This window comes from Gavialis gangeticus, unplaced genomic scaffold (assembly GCF_001723915.1).
Source record: "Gavialis gangeticus isolate Ggan-Ray unplaced genomic scaffold, GavGan_comp1, whole genome shotgun sequence".
In the NCBI taxonomy this organism is placed as follows: domain Eukaryota; kingdom Metazoa; phylum Chordata; order Crocodylia; family Gavialidae; genus Gavialis; species Gavialis gangeticus.
Window position 1 is genome coordinate 99,358,635 of NW_017729024.1, and position 21,919 is coordinate 99,380,553.

General features: G+C 41.4%; 1 protein-coding gene across 1 annotated transcript in view; it reads right to left on the bottom strand.

The window, feature by feature from the left end:
* Window positions 1-21,919, bottom strand: part of RORB (RAR related orphan receptor B) — a 206,919-nt gene that overhangs the window by 12,748 nt on the left and 172,252 nt on the right. The window contains exons 5-8 of the mRNA XM_019517454.1: window positions 12,580-12,701; window positions 10,815-10,947; window positions 9,021-9,128; window positions 8,487-8,597 (exon numbers count right to left, since the gene is read on the bottom strand). Coding sequence (XP_019372999.1) covers window positions 8,487-8,597; window positions 9,021-9,128; window positions 10,815-10,947; window positions 12,580-12,701 — 474 coding nt within the window. The remainder of the gene's footprint in view (window positions 1-8,486; window positions 8,598-9,020; window positions 9,129-10,814; window positions 10,948-12,579; window positions 12,702-21,919) is intronic.

Consider the following 21,919-nt stretch of genomic DNA (forward strand, 5'->3'; position numbering starts at 1 on the left):
TACTTTCTGTTTCCCTGCAGGCAAGCCCAGCTTCAGCTTTGAAACTCGACACATTTTGAAACTTTCAAAATGTTTTGACCACTCTCATTTTGTTTTGGGGCTATTTCGAAGCCCTTCGTTTCATTTAGAGTTCACTGTTTCAAGCTAGAAATGAGTCAAAACAACGTCTAAATGAAACAGCTGGCAAAATTTCACACGGTTTCTTCAATGGAGACCTAAAAGAATTCATGATCAGAGACCAAATAGCATTAGGTATAAGGGATACAAGCATCAGGAAAAGACTGTTAGAGGATCCTGAGCTTAATTTGGAAAAGGCAGTTAGAATGTGCCAAGTGGCTGAGAAAACAAATGCCAGGCTGCAGAAACTGGAGGAAAAAGAAGAAAAAACTGAAGTAGATAGGGTAACAAGACTGCTAAAGCCTAAGGCAACACACGAGCAATACAGAATGGAGGACAGCACTACGAAGCAGGCAAGTGGAGAGAAAAGAAAAGTGCTTGAAGAAACACTGGTCAGCTACAGATGCTGTGGGGGTTACCACAAACCCATGCAATGCCCCATATTCAGTAAGTGCTGCAGCAAATGTAAAAGATTTAATCACTTTTGCAAGGTTTTCCGCAAAGAGCAGGATGCACCACACAGGAAACAGCAGGTGCATGCTGAATGCAACAAAAAAGAGGAAGAATTCCTCATTGACACAATGCAAGATGAAGTTCATTCTTCTGATGATTGGAGAATCACCCTGGACACTGATGGACTAATGGTATCTTTTAGATTAGATGCAGAGGCTCAGATCAGTGTAGTACCAGAATATATTATTCAAAAAATGAAAACTAAATCTGTGTACTATGAAAATAAGAAAGTGAAACTTAGGGCATATACTAGGAACATGACTGCAACCAAGGCTGTTCGTGCACTGCATGTTAGACATAAGGGTAATATAGTAAAAGTTTAGTTTGTAACAGTCCCAGGAAAGCTAGTGCGATTTATTGAGTTGTGAACATGTAAAACTCTAGGTTTGATTAGCAGATGGATGCCATTGAAGGACTAGAAAGCAAGAATATAGAAGAAGAGTTTTATGATGTGTTTCAAAGTATAGGGAAAATGTTGAGTACAAAATAGAATTAAGAGAACCAAATCCTCCCACCATACATGTTCCAAGAAATGTTCCCCTAGTACTAAGGGAGAAACTGAAAAAGGAATTGGATAGATTAGTTAACATGGACATAATAGAAAAAGTAGAGCAACCAACTGCTTGGGTTCATTCGCTGGTCCTAATAGAAAAAAGAAATGGATCCTTGAGATTGTATTTTGATCCTAAGCAAATGAACAGATACATCAAAAGGGAATATTTTCCCATTCCCACCAGGGAAGAGGTTTTTGGCAATGTGGCTGAAGCTAAGTATTTCTCCACGTTGGATGCCTCTTCTGGGTTTTGGCAAGTTCTAAGAAAAGAATAGCACTAGATTATGTACCTTCAATACACCCTTCAGAAGGTATTGCTTTTGCAGGCTTCCTTTTGACTGTGTTCTGCACCTGAAGTATTTCACAGAAAGGTGCAACACATTTTTGAAGATCTTGATGGAACTATGGTTTATATTGATGAGGTATTAGTTTGGGGAAATACTATGGAAGAACACAACTTCAGGCTAAGAAAGGCACTAGAAAGAGCTCACAGAGGAGGTTTGAAACTGAACAAACAAAAATGCAAATTCTGGGTCAAAGAAATAACATATTTGGAAGAAAAGCTCTCTGAGAAAGGGGTGGAAATTGGTCCTTCAAGGGTTAAAACCATTACAAATGTGCAACCCCCTACGAATAAGGAAGGAGTGCAAAGATTACTGGGAATGATCAATTTTGTAGGGAAATAGCTACGTAATGTATCAGATCAGGCCAAACACCTTAGATCACACCTTAATACAATTCAACTGTCTTGATTTTAAAGAGTTTGCAAGCAAATATGGATTCCGTCACAACACTTCAAGTCCTAAATACCTACAATCCAATAGTCTGGTGGGAAATGGAGTACAAATAGTGAAGACATTGTTGAAAAAAGCTACAGATGTTTCAACAGATCGTTGAAAAAAGCACACACGGATGTGTCACTCTTAAATTACAGGGCAACACCCATGAAACATGGATTGTCCCTAGCAGAAATGCTGTTTAATAGGAAACTCAAAACTCGGCTGCCAAATCTTGTGCGTGATGCTCATCAGAATGAAAAGCAAAACATGAAAACATTAAAAAATTCAACAAACTCAAACAAAAATGGTACTATGACAGGGGTTCCAGGGACTTAGCATAACTGCCCAACAAAGATATGGTGCTTGTTTCAGATGGACGAACGTGGAAACAAAAATCACTAGTTTTCCATCAAGTAGCTCTCAGATCCTACAAAGTAATTACATTGGAAGGACAGGTATTGAGAAGGAACAGATAACACTTGAAGCTTGTAAAGGTGAGAAAGGAAGCAGCAGCATGACATTCACCAAAGGAAACAGAGCTAACAACAAAGCAACAAGAAATGACAGAGGAGACTGAAAATGACACAGAAGTCGAGACATCTGAACAAAGAAACCAAACATGAAGTGAACCAATAAGGATTGGTAATGCAGAGAAACAGAAAATCACTTAGAGTTAAAAAGCCAACACAAAGACGAATAGAGACCTGTTGAAGTGTGCTTTAACAATGGGTTGAACTAACATCCAACGTTAGTATTACATGGGGATATGTTACATGTAATGGGGAAAGATGTGTGGATATATTTAAGAGTGTTATGTATGAGTTGTTACATTGGCCTGGGGATTGCAGGGCGGAACAGCAGAACTGTAGGTAATGTACTGCTCTCTGAAAACAAGCTGTATTCTTCTACAAGTCTAACTCCTTGATCTTTTGAGAATAACACAGCCAGGAACAGTAGCCAGCTCCTGGTGCAATGAAACATGGGGCTGGGCAGTTTTGCTACTGTCAGGAGGCTTGGCGGGGGGGAAAGGAAGCCCCCCCCCCACCAATCAGGGCCACCCACAGTTTCCTAGCTGGGGCTTTTTTGGGGGCCAGGATGGGTCCCAGTGGTGGAAGGGGCTCCCTTCCTCCCCCACCCCACCCCAAGCCTCTTGACAGCAGCAGTCAGTAGCTGCAGGATGGGCAGCCTGGCCCACTGTTTCCCCACACTGAGAACTGGAGCTGGGCAGAAGGAAGGCCCCCTGTCAGGTGGACCTGGCCCCCCAGTCCTTGAGCCAGCAAGCTATTGGGGGTGAGCCTTGTGACAGGGTGCTTCCTTCTCCTCCTCCCCACTCTCCCCTTGGCTCCTGGCTGCAGTTTCTGGTGCAATGAAAAGCCAGAGCAGCCCTACCCTGGAGTTTCTGGCTTAAGTTGCTAGATCACTTGGGCTGGGGAGTAGGTGAATGGAGCCCCACTGCCATGTGGACCCAGCCGCCTCCCCCCCACCAAAGCCCCAAGTCAGCAAACTGGGGGGAAGGGGGAGCTCATAGCAAGGGGATCCATTCACCTACCCACCCCACTGCCTGAGCAACCTGGCAGCTGCATCCAGAAGTATGCAGCATGGGACTGCTCCAGGTTTTCACTGCACTGGGGCTGTGGCTGGGGTGGGGGGCAGAAAAGGGAGCCCCCCCACAGTGAGGGGAGCCCCCCCCCCACAGCTTGCTGGCTTGTGGGTTGGGGGGAAGCTGAGCTGGGTCCACACAGCATAGGGTTCCCTTCCCCCTCCCCTCCCCAGCTGTAGTTCGAGGGTGGTCGCCAGCTGGTGCAGGGGCTGGGCTGGGGAGAGGGGCTGCTCTGGTAGCTGTTGCCATGAGAGAGACCCCAGATTGCTTCCCCAACAGCACCCCCCAGCCAGACTGCAGCATGTTGCCGGTCCAGAGTGGCTTCAGGGACAGAACCCTCACTTCCTCTCCGTGGCCAGGCTGCACATGGGACTGGGATCAGCGGTTGTCACTGACTTGGGTAAGTGACAGCTGAGGGGGTGGGGCCAGCCCAGCATTCGAGCACAGCAAATGGAGCTACAGCAGCACTGTGCTGAGCAGCACCATACAGTGCCTCCTGGGATAGTGGTGGTCACGCTCTAAGTTAACCCTCGATGGGATCTGGCACAGACATTCAATAAAGTGCTCTAACAGAAAGCACTTTAGGTTAGTATACATCCACCCAGGGTTAACTTAGAGTGGGATCCACCAGAGGCGATGCGTAGGGGGTGCACAGGGGTGCACATGCTCCCCCAGAGGGTGCCGGTGTATCCCCAGTCCAGCTGCACTCCCTGCTTAGCCAGCGGGCAGGGGAGCAGGCAGGAGCAGCACTGCCTCCCCTGCAAGTGCCGGCTGAGGGGCTGCCAGCAAAAGTGGCTGTGCCGCTTCTGGAAGTGGCCACAGGAGTTCTGGAAGCAATGTGTCCACTTTTGCAGTGAGTGACATCGGACACGGGATTGGCTGCAGGGGACTCCTCTGGCCAGCGGGATCAGCTGCCGGGGAATCGCCTCCCCGGTTGCTGACTGGTGTCAGGGAGGGCATGTGCCCCCATGACTCTAGAGGCTCCAGACACCCATGGGATCCGCCGTTTTTAAGTGCTTTATGTGCCATGAATATCTGTTCTGTTATGGCTGTATAGCACTTCCTGCATGCTTAAAGCAGATTAAGTATAATGTCTGCACCTAGCCTTAAGCACTAGGCTATTTGAAGATGGCCTCCATTGTGATAAGTTGCATCCTGTTTCACTTTGAGTCACTGAGACAGAGACCATGAGAATGCCTCTCTAGCTTGATAGTTAGGGCACTCAGAGACTGGAGGCCCAGATCCAGTTTCAGTGAGAGTTCAGTTATTTATACAACATGAAGGACTATTAATAGGCAAGACTGAGTGCACCATTGTGAGAACACTAAAGCACTCTCTTGGGGATGTGAAGCAGGGAGGGCAATGTGGATACAAAACCAATCAGAAGTGGGAATTAGATCTGGCTCTCATACATACATTGTGGGCATACTAACCCCTGAGCTATAGGTTAGAAAGGAGAGAGCAAATGCTTATCCAGGAGTCTAATGGATCTAGATCTTAATTCTCTTATGGTATTTTTGTTTTAAATATGTGAACAAAATAAAACATGTTGCATCAGCTCAAATAAATCATTTCGTGGTGAATGGAATGAGATTTTCAAGTTTTCCATTTCATCCAGGAGGAAAAACCCCCCACATACTTTAAATTCAGTTCAATCTTATCTGGGTTTTTTTTTTTTTAATTTTTCAGTTCAGTAGCTAAACTGAAAAATTGAATATTGGCACAGCCCTACTCATAACAGATAAATTGTTTTTCAAGGCACATATGCTGTTTCAACTCATCAGTCTTTTATCTCACCCCTGTGCTCCCAATTACAGAATGAAGTGCTTGGCACATACCACTTGCTTTTTGCATATGTTGCCTGATACAGGAAGAAGGAAAATAATAGCTTAAAAATGCTTTTTTGTCTGTCTATAGGAAGAAGCCACCCTAGAAATGAAAGGTGGAACTGTGTTTTATTAGAGTAACTAGACTTTCACTTAGATTTGATTACACTGAACATGAGAATTTGGTAGCTGCTCCTACTTATCTGTAGGACACAACTATATAAAGGATGGCAGAAATAGTTTCTGTTCAAAAAAGGTGCAGCTCTGGTGTACTGTATCGGGACTAAAACACATTAATAGAGTTAACGGGGAAGCTTTCACAACACTTGCCTGCAGTGCAGTTGGCTCAAAGCCAGTGCTGAATCACTTACTTTCTTAGCCACTAAATACATCCACAAACATTTTACAGAAAGCAGAAAAGAGTAAGAGATTCTCGGTCAACCGCAAGTACTAGCAGCAAGTAAAAGCTTTTGGTAATTTCTAAACTAAAATAGTGTTTAGAAGACCATATGGTAGAATCAATATTCTGATATCCTTGAACTGCCTACCTACAGCTAAACACATCTCATAAAAGGCTCTATCAAAATCCTATTTGAAGGATTGAAGTCCTTCCTGAAGTCAATATGAGTCTTCCCAATATTTCAGTTGGCTCTGGATCAGGCCTAAAAGAAGGCACAATAGTCTCAGAGTTGCTGGTACTGTTTTGTGATCACATCTCACTGGCTAAGCCTGTATTTTCAGTCCCTTCCTCAATACTTTGGGACATAATATTGGATAGAAATCTGATTTAACTGAAAGGTTATGATTTCTCTGAATGTTCTGTCTTAGCTTGATCCAAAAGCCCACTGAATGCAATGAAAAAAAAAATCCCATTCGCTTCAGTATCCCTTGGATTGGGTCCTATATTTTTAGCCAACTGTTTTATGACATTAGATTAAGACATGACCTTTGATGAAGACAAAGACAAAGACAAAGAAAGGTTACATCTCGGATCACAGGGGCTAGTGACAGACATTGCCAAATGAAGCATATCAGCTGTCCTGGCACAACTAATCTGCTTCATTGGATGAAACACATGTGGCCTGTTGCCCTGTCCTCTGATATTGTGGGACAACAGGCTTTGTGTTCTCTGCTTCCAGAGACATGCCCCTGGCAATCTCTGGAAGTAGGGAAAACCAAATGGGTGCTCACAAGGCTTGAGGGGCCCAATCCTGTTTGTAAATTCCTGGGGCATGCAGAACTAAGCCCTTCAAACCCTGGGGCAGTTGGAGAGTGCAGGCAGCTCCGGGCCATCTATGCTGTCCTGCCATAAAGCAAATAGATGTCTGCTGCAATAAGTGGCATAAATAATTGCTATCTTTTGTTGAGACCACATTGTGCTGCCACAAAGAGTGCGGACATCCATTTGTTTTCACTTTGTGCCACCATAAACATTTTTAAGGCAATGCAAGGTGACGCCTGTTCCCTCCCAGGGTTTTCTACCCTGAAGCTTCACTCTCCAGGTCACATAGGCTTTGTACTGTAAAACAAAGCTCAGCTGGAGAGGTCTGCTGCTGATCTCTCTTCCCTGAGTTATGTCCTGTCACTGAGAAACCTTCCAGCATGGGAAAAACATCTTTGAAGAGCAGTCTTGCAGCAAACAAACCTATCTAAGAAGCCAAAGGCCCTAAACAACATTAGCTACTCACTGGATCATCTCTTCCTGCATTAGGCAAACTAACAAAGAACACAAGTGTTCTTTCCTGTACTAATAACAGAGGGCAGAATCATTGCAGCAGCTGTTATTAATGAAGATACCATGCATGTTGACACCATCTGTGCTAGTCTAATTCCATCGAAAAGTAATCCCCTCCAGAGATGTGAAAAGGGGCAGAATGACCTAGAAGATGTCTGGGGCAGAACTGGGTGAAAAATAAAATGATTATTGCTGGGGTTTTAAAAAAGGTCTGAAGAAGTTATATAAAAAAATTAGAACTCTTGGTTCAAAATAATATCTTTTATTAGACCAACTGGAATAATCAAGTTCCAGTTGGTCTAATAAAAGGTATCATTTTGGAACCAAGAGTTCTAGTTTTTTGTATGTCTCAGACCAACACGGCTACCAAGTACACCCCTGAAGAAATTAGACACCCAATATCCATTAACGTTTATTGAGAATTAAGTGTATAACTCCCTTAGGCACTTTTTATAATTCCTCCACTAATGTATGAACATGTCTCAAAAATCCAGCTTGTGCTCTGATCCAACCCCCCATGTTTAAAACCTTTAATCTGTTTTGCCATGAACATTCATGCAGGCAGGCAGTGTTTATTTAAACACACATGCTTGGGAAGAAGTTATGGGTCGTTTTGTGTACCAGTGAGCAAATTCTCATTAAATGAGCATCTCGTATTGTGTCCTGTATGCAGGTGGGTAGCTCAAAGCAGTCCCTTGGCCAGCCTGCTCCCATCCTCCAGATAAAGCTAGTTACAACTGCAGTTCCTACAGTCTCCGAAAGGCACAGCTCATTCCTTAGGTTCCTTCTGTCTTAAAGTGGTTAGAGAAAAGCTGAGCCCTCGTACTGCTTGGAAATCCTACAGAGAACATGTATCCATTAGGAACAGTCTTTTCTCAAGCTCCACCTGAGGGAACTTTGTTCTCCACCATACACCATACTTCCTTCGTCTATTACAGTATGTATGTTCTGGCTCTTAATCTCTTTTTCACGTTCCTTCATTTACACTTTTGTCTTATGGCAATGTTGTGAGTGCTGATGAGACAATTCTTGGCTCACACCCAGCCACTTATTTTTTAGTTTAAGTACTGAACAGCTGGCTAGAATAGTTCTGCATACCTGGTAGGCCATACAATCTGCCTAGCTGTGGCTCTTTGGGCTGCTGTAGCCAGATTTTAATTCAAGTCTATTTCCAATAGGTTTAACTACTGTCAGTGTAAGTACTGAAGAAAGCTTTAGGGTAAATGAGAAGGATCAAGATATTCTTCAATTACTTAGTGTGCCGGTTTAGGTAGGAACAACAGCTGTTTATATAGGCAAAAAATGTGAACAAGGAGGCAGTGAAAAAGAAGATTCATTAAAGTATTTGGAGAAAACAAACTACCTGGCGATATCAGAACAGCAGATGAAAACAAGGCAATTTCCTCTTCAGTCAGCTGTAAGGAACACAAATTCTTTGCAAAGTCAAATGCTTCATTCACCAGATCATCAGAACCTATAGATCACAGAGGACAAAGTCAATGCTAGAAATGTATCAGCTCTTAAGCTAGCTTGCAAATCTGTTTGCTATGATGCCAAGTAAAAGTGTGGGGGAGAGAAAGTGCTTTGGTTAAGTGAACACTTTTGTACATCACAACATCAAGCACAAATTGAGCTTGGGATAAAAATTGCTAGGAACTAAATTTCAGAGTCTTTATTCATATTTTATTCAATCACTACATGGCATTGTGGGAAGCATCTTGCTTTTCCACAGTGCTCTTTCCATTGGAATAAAAACATTGTATTGCCACTAGCAGCTAATGGAGTTACTTTAGCTCAAGTGCTGATGCTGAGTGTTCCTGCTCAAATGTTCGGGTATTGTCACATGTAGAAAGGCATATCTACAGCTCACTCTATGGAAATAAAAAATCAAACCTACCCAAGGCTTTGAACATTTGCATTCCTCCATACTTTCCTTCAAACAGAACGGTGTTGTTGAGTGGGTTGAAGGCACGGCACATTCTCACCAAAACCACTTCCAAGCAGCCTGTTGGCCATCAGAAAGAACATGATTCACACAAAGCATTCACACAAAAAAGACTTCACAGAAAGATACTTAGGCATCTCAAGGCATTTTTAAAAATAAAAGTTGCCATATCTAAAAAAATAAGAATTAAAAATGATTTCAGGCACAAATAATGCAGCCCTTGAAGCCTACAACATGCAAGACAGAAGGGTATTTCCTCTGGCTTTTGGAGAAAACTGACCACCCAATCTCTCTAGCTTGACCAGAGAATATAGCAATTCACAGTCCACACCACATCCTGATAATGTAGGCCTCTACTCTTGATTGAAAAACAATGCAGATTGCTAGGGTGACAATAATTGCAACTTTAACACTGGTCAATCGTCTTCTGATGTATAGTTTTTTCCACTGGAAACTAGACTTCCATTCAATATTCTCCAACCACTTTTCAATGCTTCTAACCTTTAAAAGTGTTGGATTCAAATGGTTAGAATTGAAACTGTATGATTTTGTTTTCAAAACAGAAAGGTTAGGGGATTTCCCATACAAATTATGGACAAATTGCAAATTTACAAATCCCCCACGTTTATTTACAGTTTCACATCTTTTGCTATTTGAAAACTCTTCTGACAGTAAGTTAATATAAAACTGGAAGTTCTACTTTTTAAAAATGAAAAGTGCACCCCCTGGCATTTCCTTCATGTAACTGAAAAAGTTAACAAAGGCTTTCTCCTGTTTCTCACACTTCCCTACTACTTCCCACAGGGAAAAGAAGTGGGGACATGGATCCTGTTGGTTTTCTGTACTTTGCCCTGGCTCCATGATCTTAGTTTGATAAAGAAGTCACATCCTTCCTAGTAAGGAGGATGAGAGAACATAGCTTTCCAGAATGGCCATACGATTTTTTCTTGGATCACATGAAGTGCATCTCTAGCTCAGAGAAAACTCTGACAAGCCCAGGAAGCAGAATACTGGCATGACAGGGTAATGCACTTAATTACCAATACTGCCTTGTCCCATTGAATTAAATTAAATTATTGCAGGGTCATGGTAAATTTAATCAGAATCCCTAACAACTAAATGTCGTCAGAGTGCATCAGAGAATGGTTATTCTAAAAGAAGGCCAGACAATCACTGGTTGCCATGATGGAAGAACTCCCCTGCCCCCATGCACATGTGCACACACACATACGCAGAACAACTGTGTCATTACGTTCTGTCACCATCCAGCCTCTCATTCCAAGAGTAACTGGTGCCAGCAGGGATTCCTCCTTCTGAGCACTGGCTGGAGGGTACTGCTATAGCCTCATTAAAATGATTAGAGATGACCACAGAGGCAGGGCCTATTTAGCCTGGATTTGTTCCACTAAAGACAAGTGGTGATTTTTAAGGGGCAGTAGCATGCAGATTTAGCCAACACAGTTGACTAATTCCTTGTACTGCACCTCAAGTTAGGCATTGCAGCTTCTGCAATTAGTAGTAAATTTTTCTACAGACACTAATCACAATTGGCTTTGGAGAGTAGGGGATGAGAATATTATACCAGCACAAAAAGTCATGCAGGCATTAAGCAGTTGAGGAGGGCTGGATGGGATAGAGAGAAGTGAAGTTTATTTAAAGTGAAAATGATGTTCAAAACAAGCATTGACACACATTTCTAATTTGGCATGTTTTAAACTAAATCTCCAGCCACTGACCTCCACTCACCTGACTTAAGGAGTAGAATTTGATCATTCTGACAGAGCTCCATGAAGCCTGTTATCCGCTTTGCAAACTCCACCACATACTGAATAGCATGAGTGATCTGAATGGCACACTGCTGCCACAGTGCTTCTCTTGTCTTCCAGGGAAAATATGCATTAAAAAGGAAAGCAGTGAGCAAGTAGAATCTTCAGAGGCTAAAGAACATAATGTTGTCTCACACAAAATGGGCTGTTTATATTTTGTTATAGGCAAAGCTGGAAGTAGCTCCTATTATTAAGGTTGAATGACACTTCCCATTATAAAACTATTTCCATAATGCATTTGGTCTTATCTCTGGTGTTACCTGACTTCTGAGAGTCTGATTTTGAAATGCTAAAATGTTCTTTTAGTGGAGGTGTTTCTGTGGAATATACATACATACATAAGTGTGTGTGTGCGTGCGTGTATAAAGCTCATGATGATTAAGGAATTTAAATATGCAAATATATTGCTAGCAGCAGAGAAATAATGCTACTGAGTTACTTGCTAAAAAAACTTCTGGTAAGTTTAATAAACTTTTCAAAATAATTAAAGTGTGATTACAGTTGAACAATAACTGCACACATTTAGCAGAATATCTCGGAAAACAGGGCACTGAAAGATGTGAAGCTCCCCGTTGTAACTCATGGCACTTTGTAGGTACTTTGTAGCTATTCCTGGGACCCAACAGACATTCACTGATGGGTCCTGGGGACTGGGAGATGAACTGCAGTTTAGAGCAGCTGCCCACTCTCCCCCAGCCCCACCTTTCCTCCATCCAAGCTCCAGTACTGTTGCTGGAATGGGGGGTGGGGTGGTGGGGAGGGGGCTTATTCTGGGGGTTGCCTAGCTGATGCTGGAGGTGGGAAACTCCAGTCCACCTGCCCTACTCTCCAGCACCAACTGGGCAACCCCCAGAATGAGCTCCATCCACTCACTCCCCACCCTCCCATTCTGACACCAGTATAGGAAGCAGAGCTCCTGGCCACACTGGCAGATGTTAATGAAGATGCTGTGCCTTGGAGCACCTTCATCTGAACCCTCATATAATGAGGGTTCAGACTGTTGCACAATTGGGATTTTTAAAGCGTTCTGCAGCCATGCACTTCTGTCAGTGCATGGCTATAGATCCTTTTCAGTGGCCAATTGTGTAACCAACTGTCACATCTGTCAGCACCCATATTACTCTTTTGTGAGTTTTTCTGCTGTGCCTTTCATTCACCTGGGCTTATTTTACTGGCTACAGTAAGTTAATTTCTGTTGGAATTGCAGAGCCACAGATGTCAACAAATCAAACTGGCCTCTGTTTTGTCTTGTACATGATAAACTAAATTGTCAGCTATATTCTGACTGCAGAATCATTACTATGGATGAAAATGATTTTTATGGACTAGGTTGTATTTGAAGGGCTGCTAGTGAAAGACATTTTCTGAACAAATTTTATATGCAAATAATACATTAAAACAAAACTGTCTTCTCTAAAAAAAATTCCAACATATAGGATTCAAATCTTCTCTTTTTGGGAAACGATTAATCCACAGATTAGTTAGGGAAAACTCATTTTATGACCTTGCAATGGCCCTGATCATACTAAGGTTTAAGTTGCCAAATTCCTCTAATATCAAATTGCTCTTTCCCACTCCAAGGGTGTGGACCCTTAGTGGGCATTGATAAGCAAGTCCTTACCAGACATACTGCACTAAATCTCTATAAAACTGAAGCAAGAGAAGAAATGTTAATGGGATTGTACCTTGCTCTGATAAACTTTAATTTCTTCATATGTGTGGGTCTGCCACGCTAGCTGGTGTAGTTCTTCCATTGTATATTGGCATGTCTCCAAATGGGACTTAATGATATTCTGTGCAATTCGATCTGAGGAGGAGGGAAAAACGAAAAGCCTACATGAAAAGTCACAATGAGTAGTAACACGTACTCACACAGTTTTGAAGACATAAAATCAGGTGGAGACGGATGATCAGTCAGGAACACAATGTACTTTATGGCACAGGGAAATGCCTGTACTTCAGATGCTGCATTTCTCCATGTGAAATGTCTTCATACTTGGTAACTGAGGGTTAGCTAACTCAGAGTCCCAAAGCAGGATAGTTGCAAAAAGCCCCAGGTGGAATCAAGCTAATTTATGTGTTTTCTGTAAGCAACGTGATTTAGATCAGTAGTGAACCTAACAGACATTTGCCCTTCTGTGGGGAGGTAGGGGGAATGAAGGTGGTGGCAACTCTTAGACTGGGTTCCACCATTTTTAAACCAGTCTGTGTGTGCCATACTTCTGTTTGTTACAGGTGTTGACTGGTTTCCGATCACGTATACCAATAAAGTTTAATGTCTGTACCTGACTATTATGCTCAATGGTAAAACACCTGTCAGTTTCATTTGGGGTGTTGCCATTACACTCAATGGAATCAGAGGTAATCTACTATGTGAAACTTCCCTTCCATGTTTCCCATTCCATCGTCATACCCACTGTTCTAGAGAACATCTGACATGACATGATACAGTGACGGTTCTGGTTCCCTGTTTTTGCTGAGCCTATTCAGAGTAATCAGATCATTATACATCTGGTAGGTTGGCTAGAACAGAAACCTCTGCTTCTGTGAGCAGTGTTAGCTACTCTTCTCAACTGGGCGACAACAGACGCACCCTCAGTTAAACTACACACATTTTCATTCACGGACTCTTTTTGTGCAGTTAAGGTAAAGCTGTATTTGGCTGCCATGTTCCTGGGTAAAGGCACATGAACTTCTTACCTCTGTTCCCTAAAATCCTCTGCATCTTCTGGGCATAATTATATTAATTACAATTCCTCCTACTATGAATTGCAAAAGAGAAGATGAGGCGTTGGGGCCATGCTTCTCTGTTCATGCTGGTTAGCAGGCCTGGCTAAGCATGCTGCATCCTTGAACTGGTGTACTAACAGGCACACTGTGCTCTGGAAAGATCTGAGAGAATTGTTGCCTCTCTAAGGACCCCTTTCACTAGGATTTGTACCTTCTCCATTTCAGGACCTAGAAAGGTACAACTGAGCACTTAGGAAGAAGGCCAGAGGGAAGAACGGTTTGCTTTTCACAGACATTTCCAGGAGGAATTCATTCATGCTTAAATTTGAAAATACTTTGATGAAAGGCGCTATTAGAAATGCAAGTTTTATTTATTTTTTTAGTCCTGAAGCCCAGAAAACTATAGGTCTAATAAACTGTAGTGCTCAGATTTCAGCCTATGGCTTATCTTGTTGGCCAAAAGAAGTGATAACCAAAAGAAATAATAAAAATGAAACAGTGGCTGCAGAACCTTGTATGCAAGTAAGAACCCTTTTGGTCAATAGGGAATTGCACCAGCATAGTAACCAGATTTGGCCATGGGAGAGAAGAGGAACGTCATGGTTTCCTCTTCTTCATTCAAATCACAAACAGGAAAAGTCTTATGTATGATTTGGGGCTCCCAAAATATTAGTGAGTTTCTGTAACCAGCTTTTAATTGCATTTAAAACTGCTGATGAGAAAGAAAACTGGAAAACAAGCATCAGAACAGGTGAATGTAATAATTGAGAAGTACGTTTATTGTAGCCACTGTTACAGAAGTGCTCTGTAAGTGAAAGATGTCTATTTTTATGCAACAGTTAATGGATACGGATCAAGTAGCTGGTCTCCAAGCATGGTTCCAGGGTTTTGTAGGACAAATAAATCTTGTTGTGCACTGCAGCTGGCTTCTTTTGTGCAGCTCTTCCCATGAAACTTTAAACAGTGGCAGTGCTACACTGAAGCTTCATGATGGCAGAACAGATACAGGTAGTAACAACAACAAGTAGTGCACATACATTAGAGACTACAGGAGGGGGACGATCCAGTATTCTTGCCCAGGAGAAACAGGTGGACCCCTTATCCCCAGGTACCAGGCTGCCCTACTTTTGGCAAAACAACACACTGATTGTCTAGCATGTTGAATGGAAGGACTTCTGAAGTGCTAAAGGAAACTGACATTTTCTCTCTCCTTTTTCTCTCTCAGCAGAATCAGGAAAGGGTCATTTTTAAATACATACAATTAAAGACAAAATACTGTTATATATTGCAAGCCTCAATTTTTATCCATCAGAATATAACCTGTTTTTTAAAAAAAATACATTTCCAAATAAGAACAATAAAAACCACATGTCAGAAACACTGACCATTCATCACAGCAAAGCACAACCACTTTTTTTTTTAAAAAGAAGATAGTCCAAAGAAGCCCAAAGGAAAAAAGTGGCAGGTTTCCTTCTTTTTCTATTAAACTCATCCAGTTGACTCCATGTATTGAAGCAAATAAAGACCAGTCTTCAAAGTTACTCAGCTGATTTCGACATCAGCCATACTTAGGTGTAACAGGCCGTGGGGGTGGGAGTTTCATTCTATAGTCTAATTTTTTCTGACTTCTATGATTGTAAGCTTAGTCCTTATTGTTACTCAGCCCTAACACCGTGTACATTAATAGTAGTAATACAATGTTAGCTGAAAACATATTGACCTATAGCAAACCTGATTGGAGGAGTTAAGCTCCATCTGTCGGGTGTATTATGTATGTTATAGAAAGCATATGGATAGAACTGACATGCTGTCATGGAAACATATAAGTCTTGCTGGCAGTGGAAGCATGGTTAACTTATGTTACATTTTCCCATTCTATAGTATTAAGCCCTATGTTGTCATTGGCTAGTGCATTTTTTTCTTTTTGACTACTTCCAAGTCCTTGCTTATGACTCCTCTTGACTCCCACTTTTCCTTATACGAAGCATACATTATTCACATCTTTGATAAAAAGAAACTAAAAGGAAGAATTACTGCCTAGCCAGCATGGAGGGGAGGGGGGGTAGAGCTTATAATTCTCAGTCAGAATGAGGCAGATGAATGCCTAACAATTTCTGAATAACATACGTGTTTTCATTTACTAGCCTTGAAGCACACCTATTTATTATAGCTCCTGATACAGGAAGCATCACTGATACATTCATCTTTTGCTCTCATTTATATATTTACTTTAGGATGAGCTGGTTCAGCAGCAGTTGGTGGGCTTTTCTGGGGCTGCCATCCAACTTATAACTTGGTGCACTTGCATGCACAACAGTTTCCATGTACTTAAATTTTTAATGTCAGCTCAAGAAACAAATCTAGGTGTGTGAGAGGGCCTAAGGCTGAGTAGCAGAAGTAGCAGCAGCAGCAGCAGCTCTGCATGCTGCCATCCAAAGAGGAGCCAGGTGCAAAGACAGACTCAAAATTCTTGTGCCGCAGGCCAGCAAAGTCTGAGTGTATCATGGAAAAGATACGTTTGGTCTCCAGGGAGCAAAGCCTGACAGCTCCTTCTGTTGCCTGATTAGAAAGATGCATGGGCATCACAGGAAGCTGCTTGCCTGCTCTCTGACTTGGCAGTCACCAGAAGGGGAAGAGGATTAGTATGAACATGGCAGATACAGGATTGAAGGGTCTTGTACAAGCCACTGATGAGAGAGATGAAAAGTAAAAGCAAGCGTGGACTTCAACAGAGGTAAAAGAGCATGGAACATCTTAGAACAACATTCAAAGAGCTTTACAACTTTTGATATTACAGTGCCTCTTTCACTGGACTTCCTTACTTGGGTTCTAACATCTTTTTGGTGGTTGAGACCTCAACCATTTAAAAAAAAAAAATCTACCAAGGAGAAAAAAAAGTAGGCCCAGAAGTAAACAATAAAGATAAATAACTGACACAATGCAAATCTTTTCAGCCGTGTTTAGATGAAGTATGCTTGACTTCAGAAAAGCTTATGAATCCCCCATTTAGTTAGTCCATTGGTTCTCAATCGTTTCAGATGCAAGGCACCCCTCTCAAACTTTTCGGTACTTAGTGGCACCCCATTCAATAAAACAATATACATATATTATGACTATTATAATATAAACATTATAGTTGTATTATTAATTAATGCTTATAGTTAATTAATATTAATTGATGTTGTTAATACTGAGCTCTTAGGCCATAAGGGCCAAAGTCTGGGGCTGACTAGCCGGCAGGGACAAGGCGCTGGGGGCACAGCATGTAGGGAGCACAGAGAGGGCGGGAGGGGTCGAGGGTGGGCAAAAGGACACACAAGAGCCAGGAGCGCTCAGGCCAAGGGAGTGCCATGCTGCAGTCACTCCCACTGTTCTTATGGTGAAGTGGATTGGTGCGATGTACCCAGGACTCACCTCATATATAATTATACTTTGATCTGGCTTGTGTAAGCCTGACTGCTTTTCTCAGAACATAGCCACTACTGTGACTCATTTCAAGCTGATTACATTGGCCCTTAAACCCAATCCATGCTAAAGACTGCTTGACTATGAAAGAGATTCATTGATTCATGATTCATGGGATTCATACGATTCATCAGTTCATGGGAGTTTCAAAATGAACACATGCAAATTGTGTGCTGAGTATCTATGTCAAAATATAATAGGAAAAGCATTTAATACTAGAGGGAATGCCTCACAATGGCTCAGATGTCCAAAAATCTGAGTGCGCATTCATCTTGTCAAAATACATCCTGTGCCAGTCAGTAGTGACCAGGAGAGCTATTCAGGTGGTGAAAAAAAAAACTTGAAACAAGGGTAGACATGCTAATATAAATCTCTCTGTTCAACAGCAGGGTTAGTTTCCTCTGCTGAGACACAAGGATAAATGAGGGTTTGATTTTCCATGAAAAGAATGGAAACATAAAGAAACAATAGTTTTACTCTATGAATCACACAAACAACTGCCCAAACAGACAGCCAGGAAACCAGTTCATCTGGGAACTGGCAATAGCAGCTGGAACCAAGCAAGAGTCATTACCCCTGCATCAGAGCCATGAACATATATTGATGAAACAGGCTCACAGAGGCTCCAGAAAAACTGTTGAGATTTATTTGAAATGTTTGAGATAACCCAGATAACTACTGATTAAGGAGAAAAAGATGAATACTCGGTTCTTTAATAGAGACATCATGAAGAGGGATTTGTATTAGTTCTGGAAAAGTACCTGAAAATGAAGGGTATGGCAATGAATGGCAGATAGCAAATTCTACCATTATGGGAGTGTATGTGCGCATATCCAGGAATATTTACTTCCAGAAACCTGAGGATTTGGACTGACCCAGGTCTTGTGTGGTTGGTAGCACCTTCAAAACAAAGAATCTCAGATACTGATGGAGGCATTATAACAAGTTGGCTGGTTAAATGGATGGATGGGTAAATCTCCATGAATAATGGTCCCTGCTGGGATGCAGAGTATAAACTTTGCTACCCTGATCCCCATTGTGTGACTACTACCAGAAAATGACAGCTTGTCTTTTATTGACATGCTGGTGTGTCACACCATTATCCCATTTCCTCCCCTGACTTACAAGAAGAAAGATTATAACAAAATAAGACTTTAAATGGATAATTCAAGCTCAGATTAAACACAGGGGGAGTAAAACAAAATGCCCAGAAAGATGTGCTTGTGGACAACCAACTAGTCATAACTGCATTTAAGGCTAGAAGCCAGGAGATGTTGTATATCATACAACAGGGAGATAACAGGGTTTCTACAGTATTTCCAATATCCCTCTTCCTACAGCTGAAACTTTGGTTTATGCTATAACTCTCTCCCACATGGAGAGTTGTATCCTCCTCCTCCTCTCTGCTCTCCCCATCTTGTCTGCTCTCTTGCTTCCATCATGCTGCAGATAAAATAACGTTTCCTAGCCACCACACCCACCTTTCTGGCTTCTTTTCCTCATCCATGTGAAGTTCAAATTTCCCATCATCTCTTTTGAGACTCTGCATCTGTATATGTATCCTCTTTCATCTTTTGGTACTCCCTTCCTTCCCCCTCAATCATTCTTCCTGTCCTGCAAGTGCAATTTTTGGTACTTGCAAGGCTTTGAGACTCTTTTACCTGTGTGCATTATAGGCAGTTACAGCAAATGAGATCACTTAACTGCCTGAAGTAAAATAGAGGAGGACCTCACTCCTTTTAATACAATAGGCTAAAGGAGGGCTACATTGCTCAGTGCCTAATCCCGGTCTGCTGGCTAGCGAACTCTGTTGGGAATTGGAAAACAGGATCAACAGGAGCTGGAACCAGGTGTCCAATTGCTTGGGCAAACACCACAACTAATTCCAGATTAGAGGGTAGGAGGGCTTCCTTCCCCAGTCACTAGTTGTGTTATTTTTTTTTTTGATGAAAGTTTTGGGAATGTTTGTAGCATGACTTGCATATCAAGGAGATCCTGCTCTGCCCTGGAGCTTACATAGCCATCATGCAGCCTTCTGAGCATGCTCAGAAGCAAAGCATAGGGCAAATACAAACAAAAATAGAACCTAAATTCTGTGGAAGTGCCCAAAATTGAACTTCCATGGCTAGGCAAACAACACTAAGTCACATAAAAGTGAAATAGAATATAACCCTTACTGTAGTAGAGAATAACTTACATTATGCTCATTTGTTTTCACTTCCCTTTCTCATTTACCTTTGTGTTTGCCTATTTTGGACTATCAATCTTCAGGGTCCTGCCTACTTAAAAAAATATCATTAGAAAGTGTTTTGCAAAGTCATTTTACTACAAAGATGTATAATAAAAATAAAACAACAACAAGCTATACTAAAAATAAGGGACTAAAATGACATAATCAACATCAGTAATATTAATTTGTGTGTGGCTCTGGTAAAAACATACCTGAAATAATAATTTAGTTTTCATCAGCTTGGCGCCAGAAAAAAAAAGTCATGGTGAATGCATACCTGATAAAAGACAAAGGTGTAAAAAGAGATGAAGCTGGGAGATGAAGCTAGACAAATCTAAAGTAGAAGAAAAGGCATGGATTTTTAAGAATGGAAGTGCACAGCATAGCAAAGGGTATGACAGAGTCACCATTTCTTGGTGAATTTCCATAGACTGATTACTGCAGGATGTGGGAAAAAGCCATCATAATGATGCCTTCTGGCATTAAAAAATCTATGATTCTGTGAAACAATTATTTTGCAAAAGAAGCAGATTTCATGTGATGATGAAAAAAGGCTAAAATGCATTTAGCTTTGCTAGGTAGGTAAGGGAGGATTGGGATAGTGCAAATGCCTATAAAGACTGACCTCAATCCTGCAACTGATTGAAAATGAGTAGAATAATGTGCCATGTAGAGCCCCACTGATTTCAGTGTGGGTCTGGACAGGTGTGGCAAACTAGCCTTGCATAAATTGCATCTTATATATGAATAATGGGAGCCTTAGATACTGATGGGATTTGCTTTGCTTCGTAAAAATGGTTCTAATTGGCAGTAACAACATGAAATTAAGACACTGAATATTAAAGATGATTACTAGGAAAAATCATCCAGACAGTAGAACCAATCAGAATGTGAAACAGTCAAAGGAGATGGGAGACAATTACCAAGACATCTTATATTGGCAAAGAGGTGGGCTAATTGATTTCACAGGTCCTGGAATTCAGTCTCTATTTCTTTAAGCTGTGGGCAGGAACAAAAGACTCTAAGCTTATTTTTGTAAGGTTGGCCTCATTTACAAGGGAACTGATGCATTGCAGGAAAAAGTGACAATATCTGGTATACATCTTTGATGGTATAAAACTAGGACGACAGCTAACAACTCCCAAAATAGCAAGCAATCCTTTCTATTTCTGTTTTCAGTAGCTCGGGTGCCTTTTACTTTTTCTCAAAGGTCTTTATATATATCTCAGGAAACGTGTTCTCCAATGGTTACCCCAGCTCAGAGAAGTATTGCCCTAATCGATGAAGGAGCTACCAGTTGTGCACAGAAAACTGAAAATTCCAGGCCAAGTCCCCAGATGACATCAATTAAAATAGCTTGGAGCTATACAAATTTATTCCGGATGATTATTTGGCCCTTTATTTTTAATATTAACAGCAAAACTTCCCTAACTAGAGCAATGATGGTTTTATAAGGAAAAACTTAGCATCAAAACCAAATCTGGAGCTGGTGTAAATGGGTGCAGCAGTTCCACTGACCTACATGCAGTTTGTACCAGCTCTGCATTTGGCCTGCCAAGCGTCAGCTATCCATAGAATTGCATGGTGTGTATTTCTCAGAGGCTCTTTAGTTCTTTCATTTGTTTCTCTTTTCTCGTGAGGGCACCCAGATTTCTCAGCATCCTCTTCTTTTGTACTGGGAGCTGAAGAACTTTGAAGTGTGCCTCCTAAAATACTGATAATTATCCTCAATTAAAATGAATAATGAATTTTTAATTTGCCACTTACCCTTAGGATCCAGTGGAGTAGCTAAGAGCTCATCTCAGCTTATACCCTAAGTTGAGCTCTCTTAGGGATCCATTTTGAATTAATACTACAATCCTGCCACGGCTTTATTTCATGGCTGTTCTAAGTACTTGTATCGGGTTTTTAAAACATTACACACACTCTAGCTTACAATAAAAATCACTGATATTGCACCCACAATATTGCTAGGCTACTAGCAACATCACCTTGCTTCTCAGCCCTTATTTTAGGTTTCCTACAGTCAGGATAAAACATTTAGTAAAACTGTAACAAATATTCTCTGTTCACCAAGGCCTCATTTCACTGCTTATTTCTGATATTCATAAGAGGTGGGAGAGCTAAGAATGCAGGAAAAAAAATAATGAAGGTCTCAAAATTGTGGACCATTCTGAAGACAGTTTCCTTAAAAAAGATTAATTGAGACAGTTGAAAATAAAAATCTCAATAGATTATTTTTTCTTGGTGTTTTTTTTCTGAAAATGCTTGCAAAAATATCACTATTTCCAAACATTTCTAACTTTTACATAAAAAAAAAATAGAAAAAGCCACACAAAGAACATCTCCCTTTCATTAGGTAATAATAGCTAGATACCCATTTATTTAATTAATTTGTAGACATTGCTATGGCATGCACATACCCTCCTGCCCACCCCAAGAGCTTAGCAAGAGGATGTGAAAACTTCAAAGCCAGGTCAGAATCTACTAAAAGCAGAAACACATACCACAGTTAGCAAACAGTTAAAAAACCAGCAGCACCTGGGGTGATGAGGAACAATGGCCAGAAACTGCTGGAGAATAGGTTCAGATTAGAGATT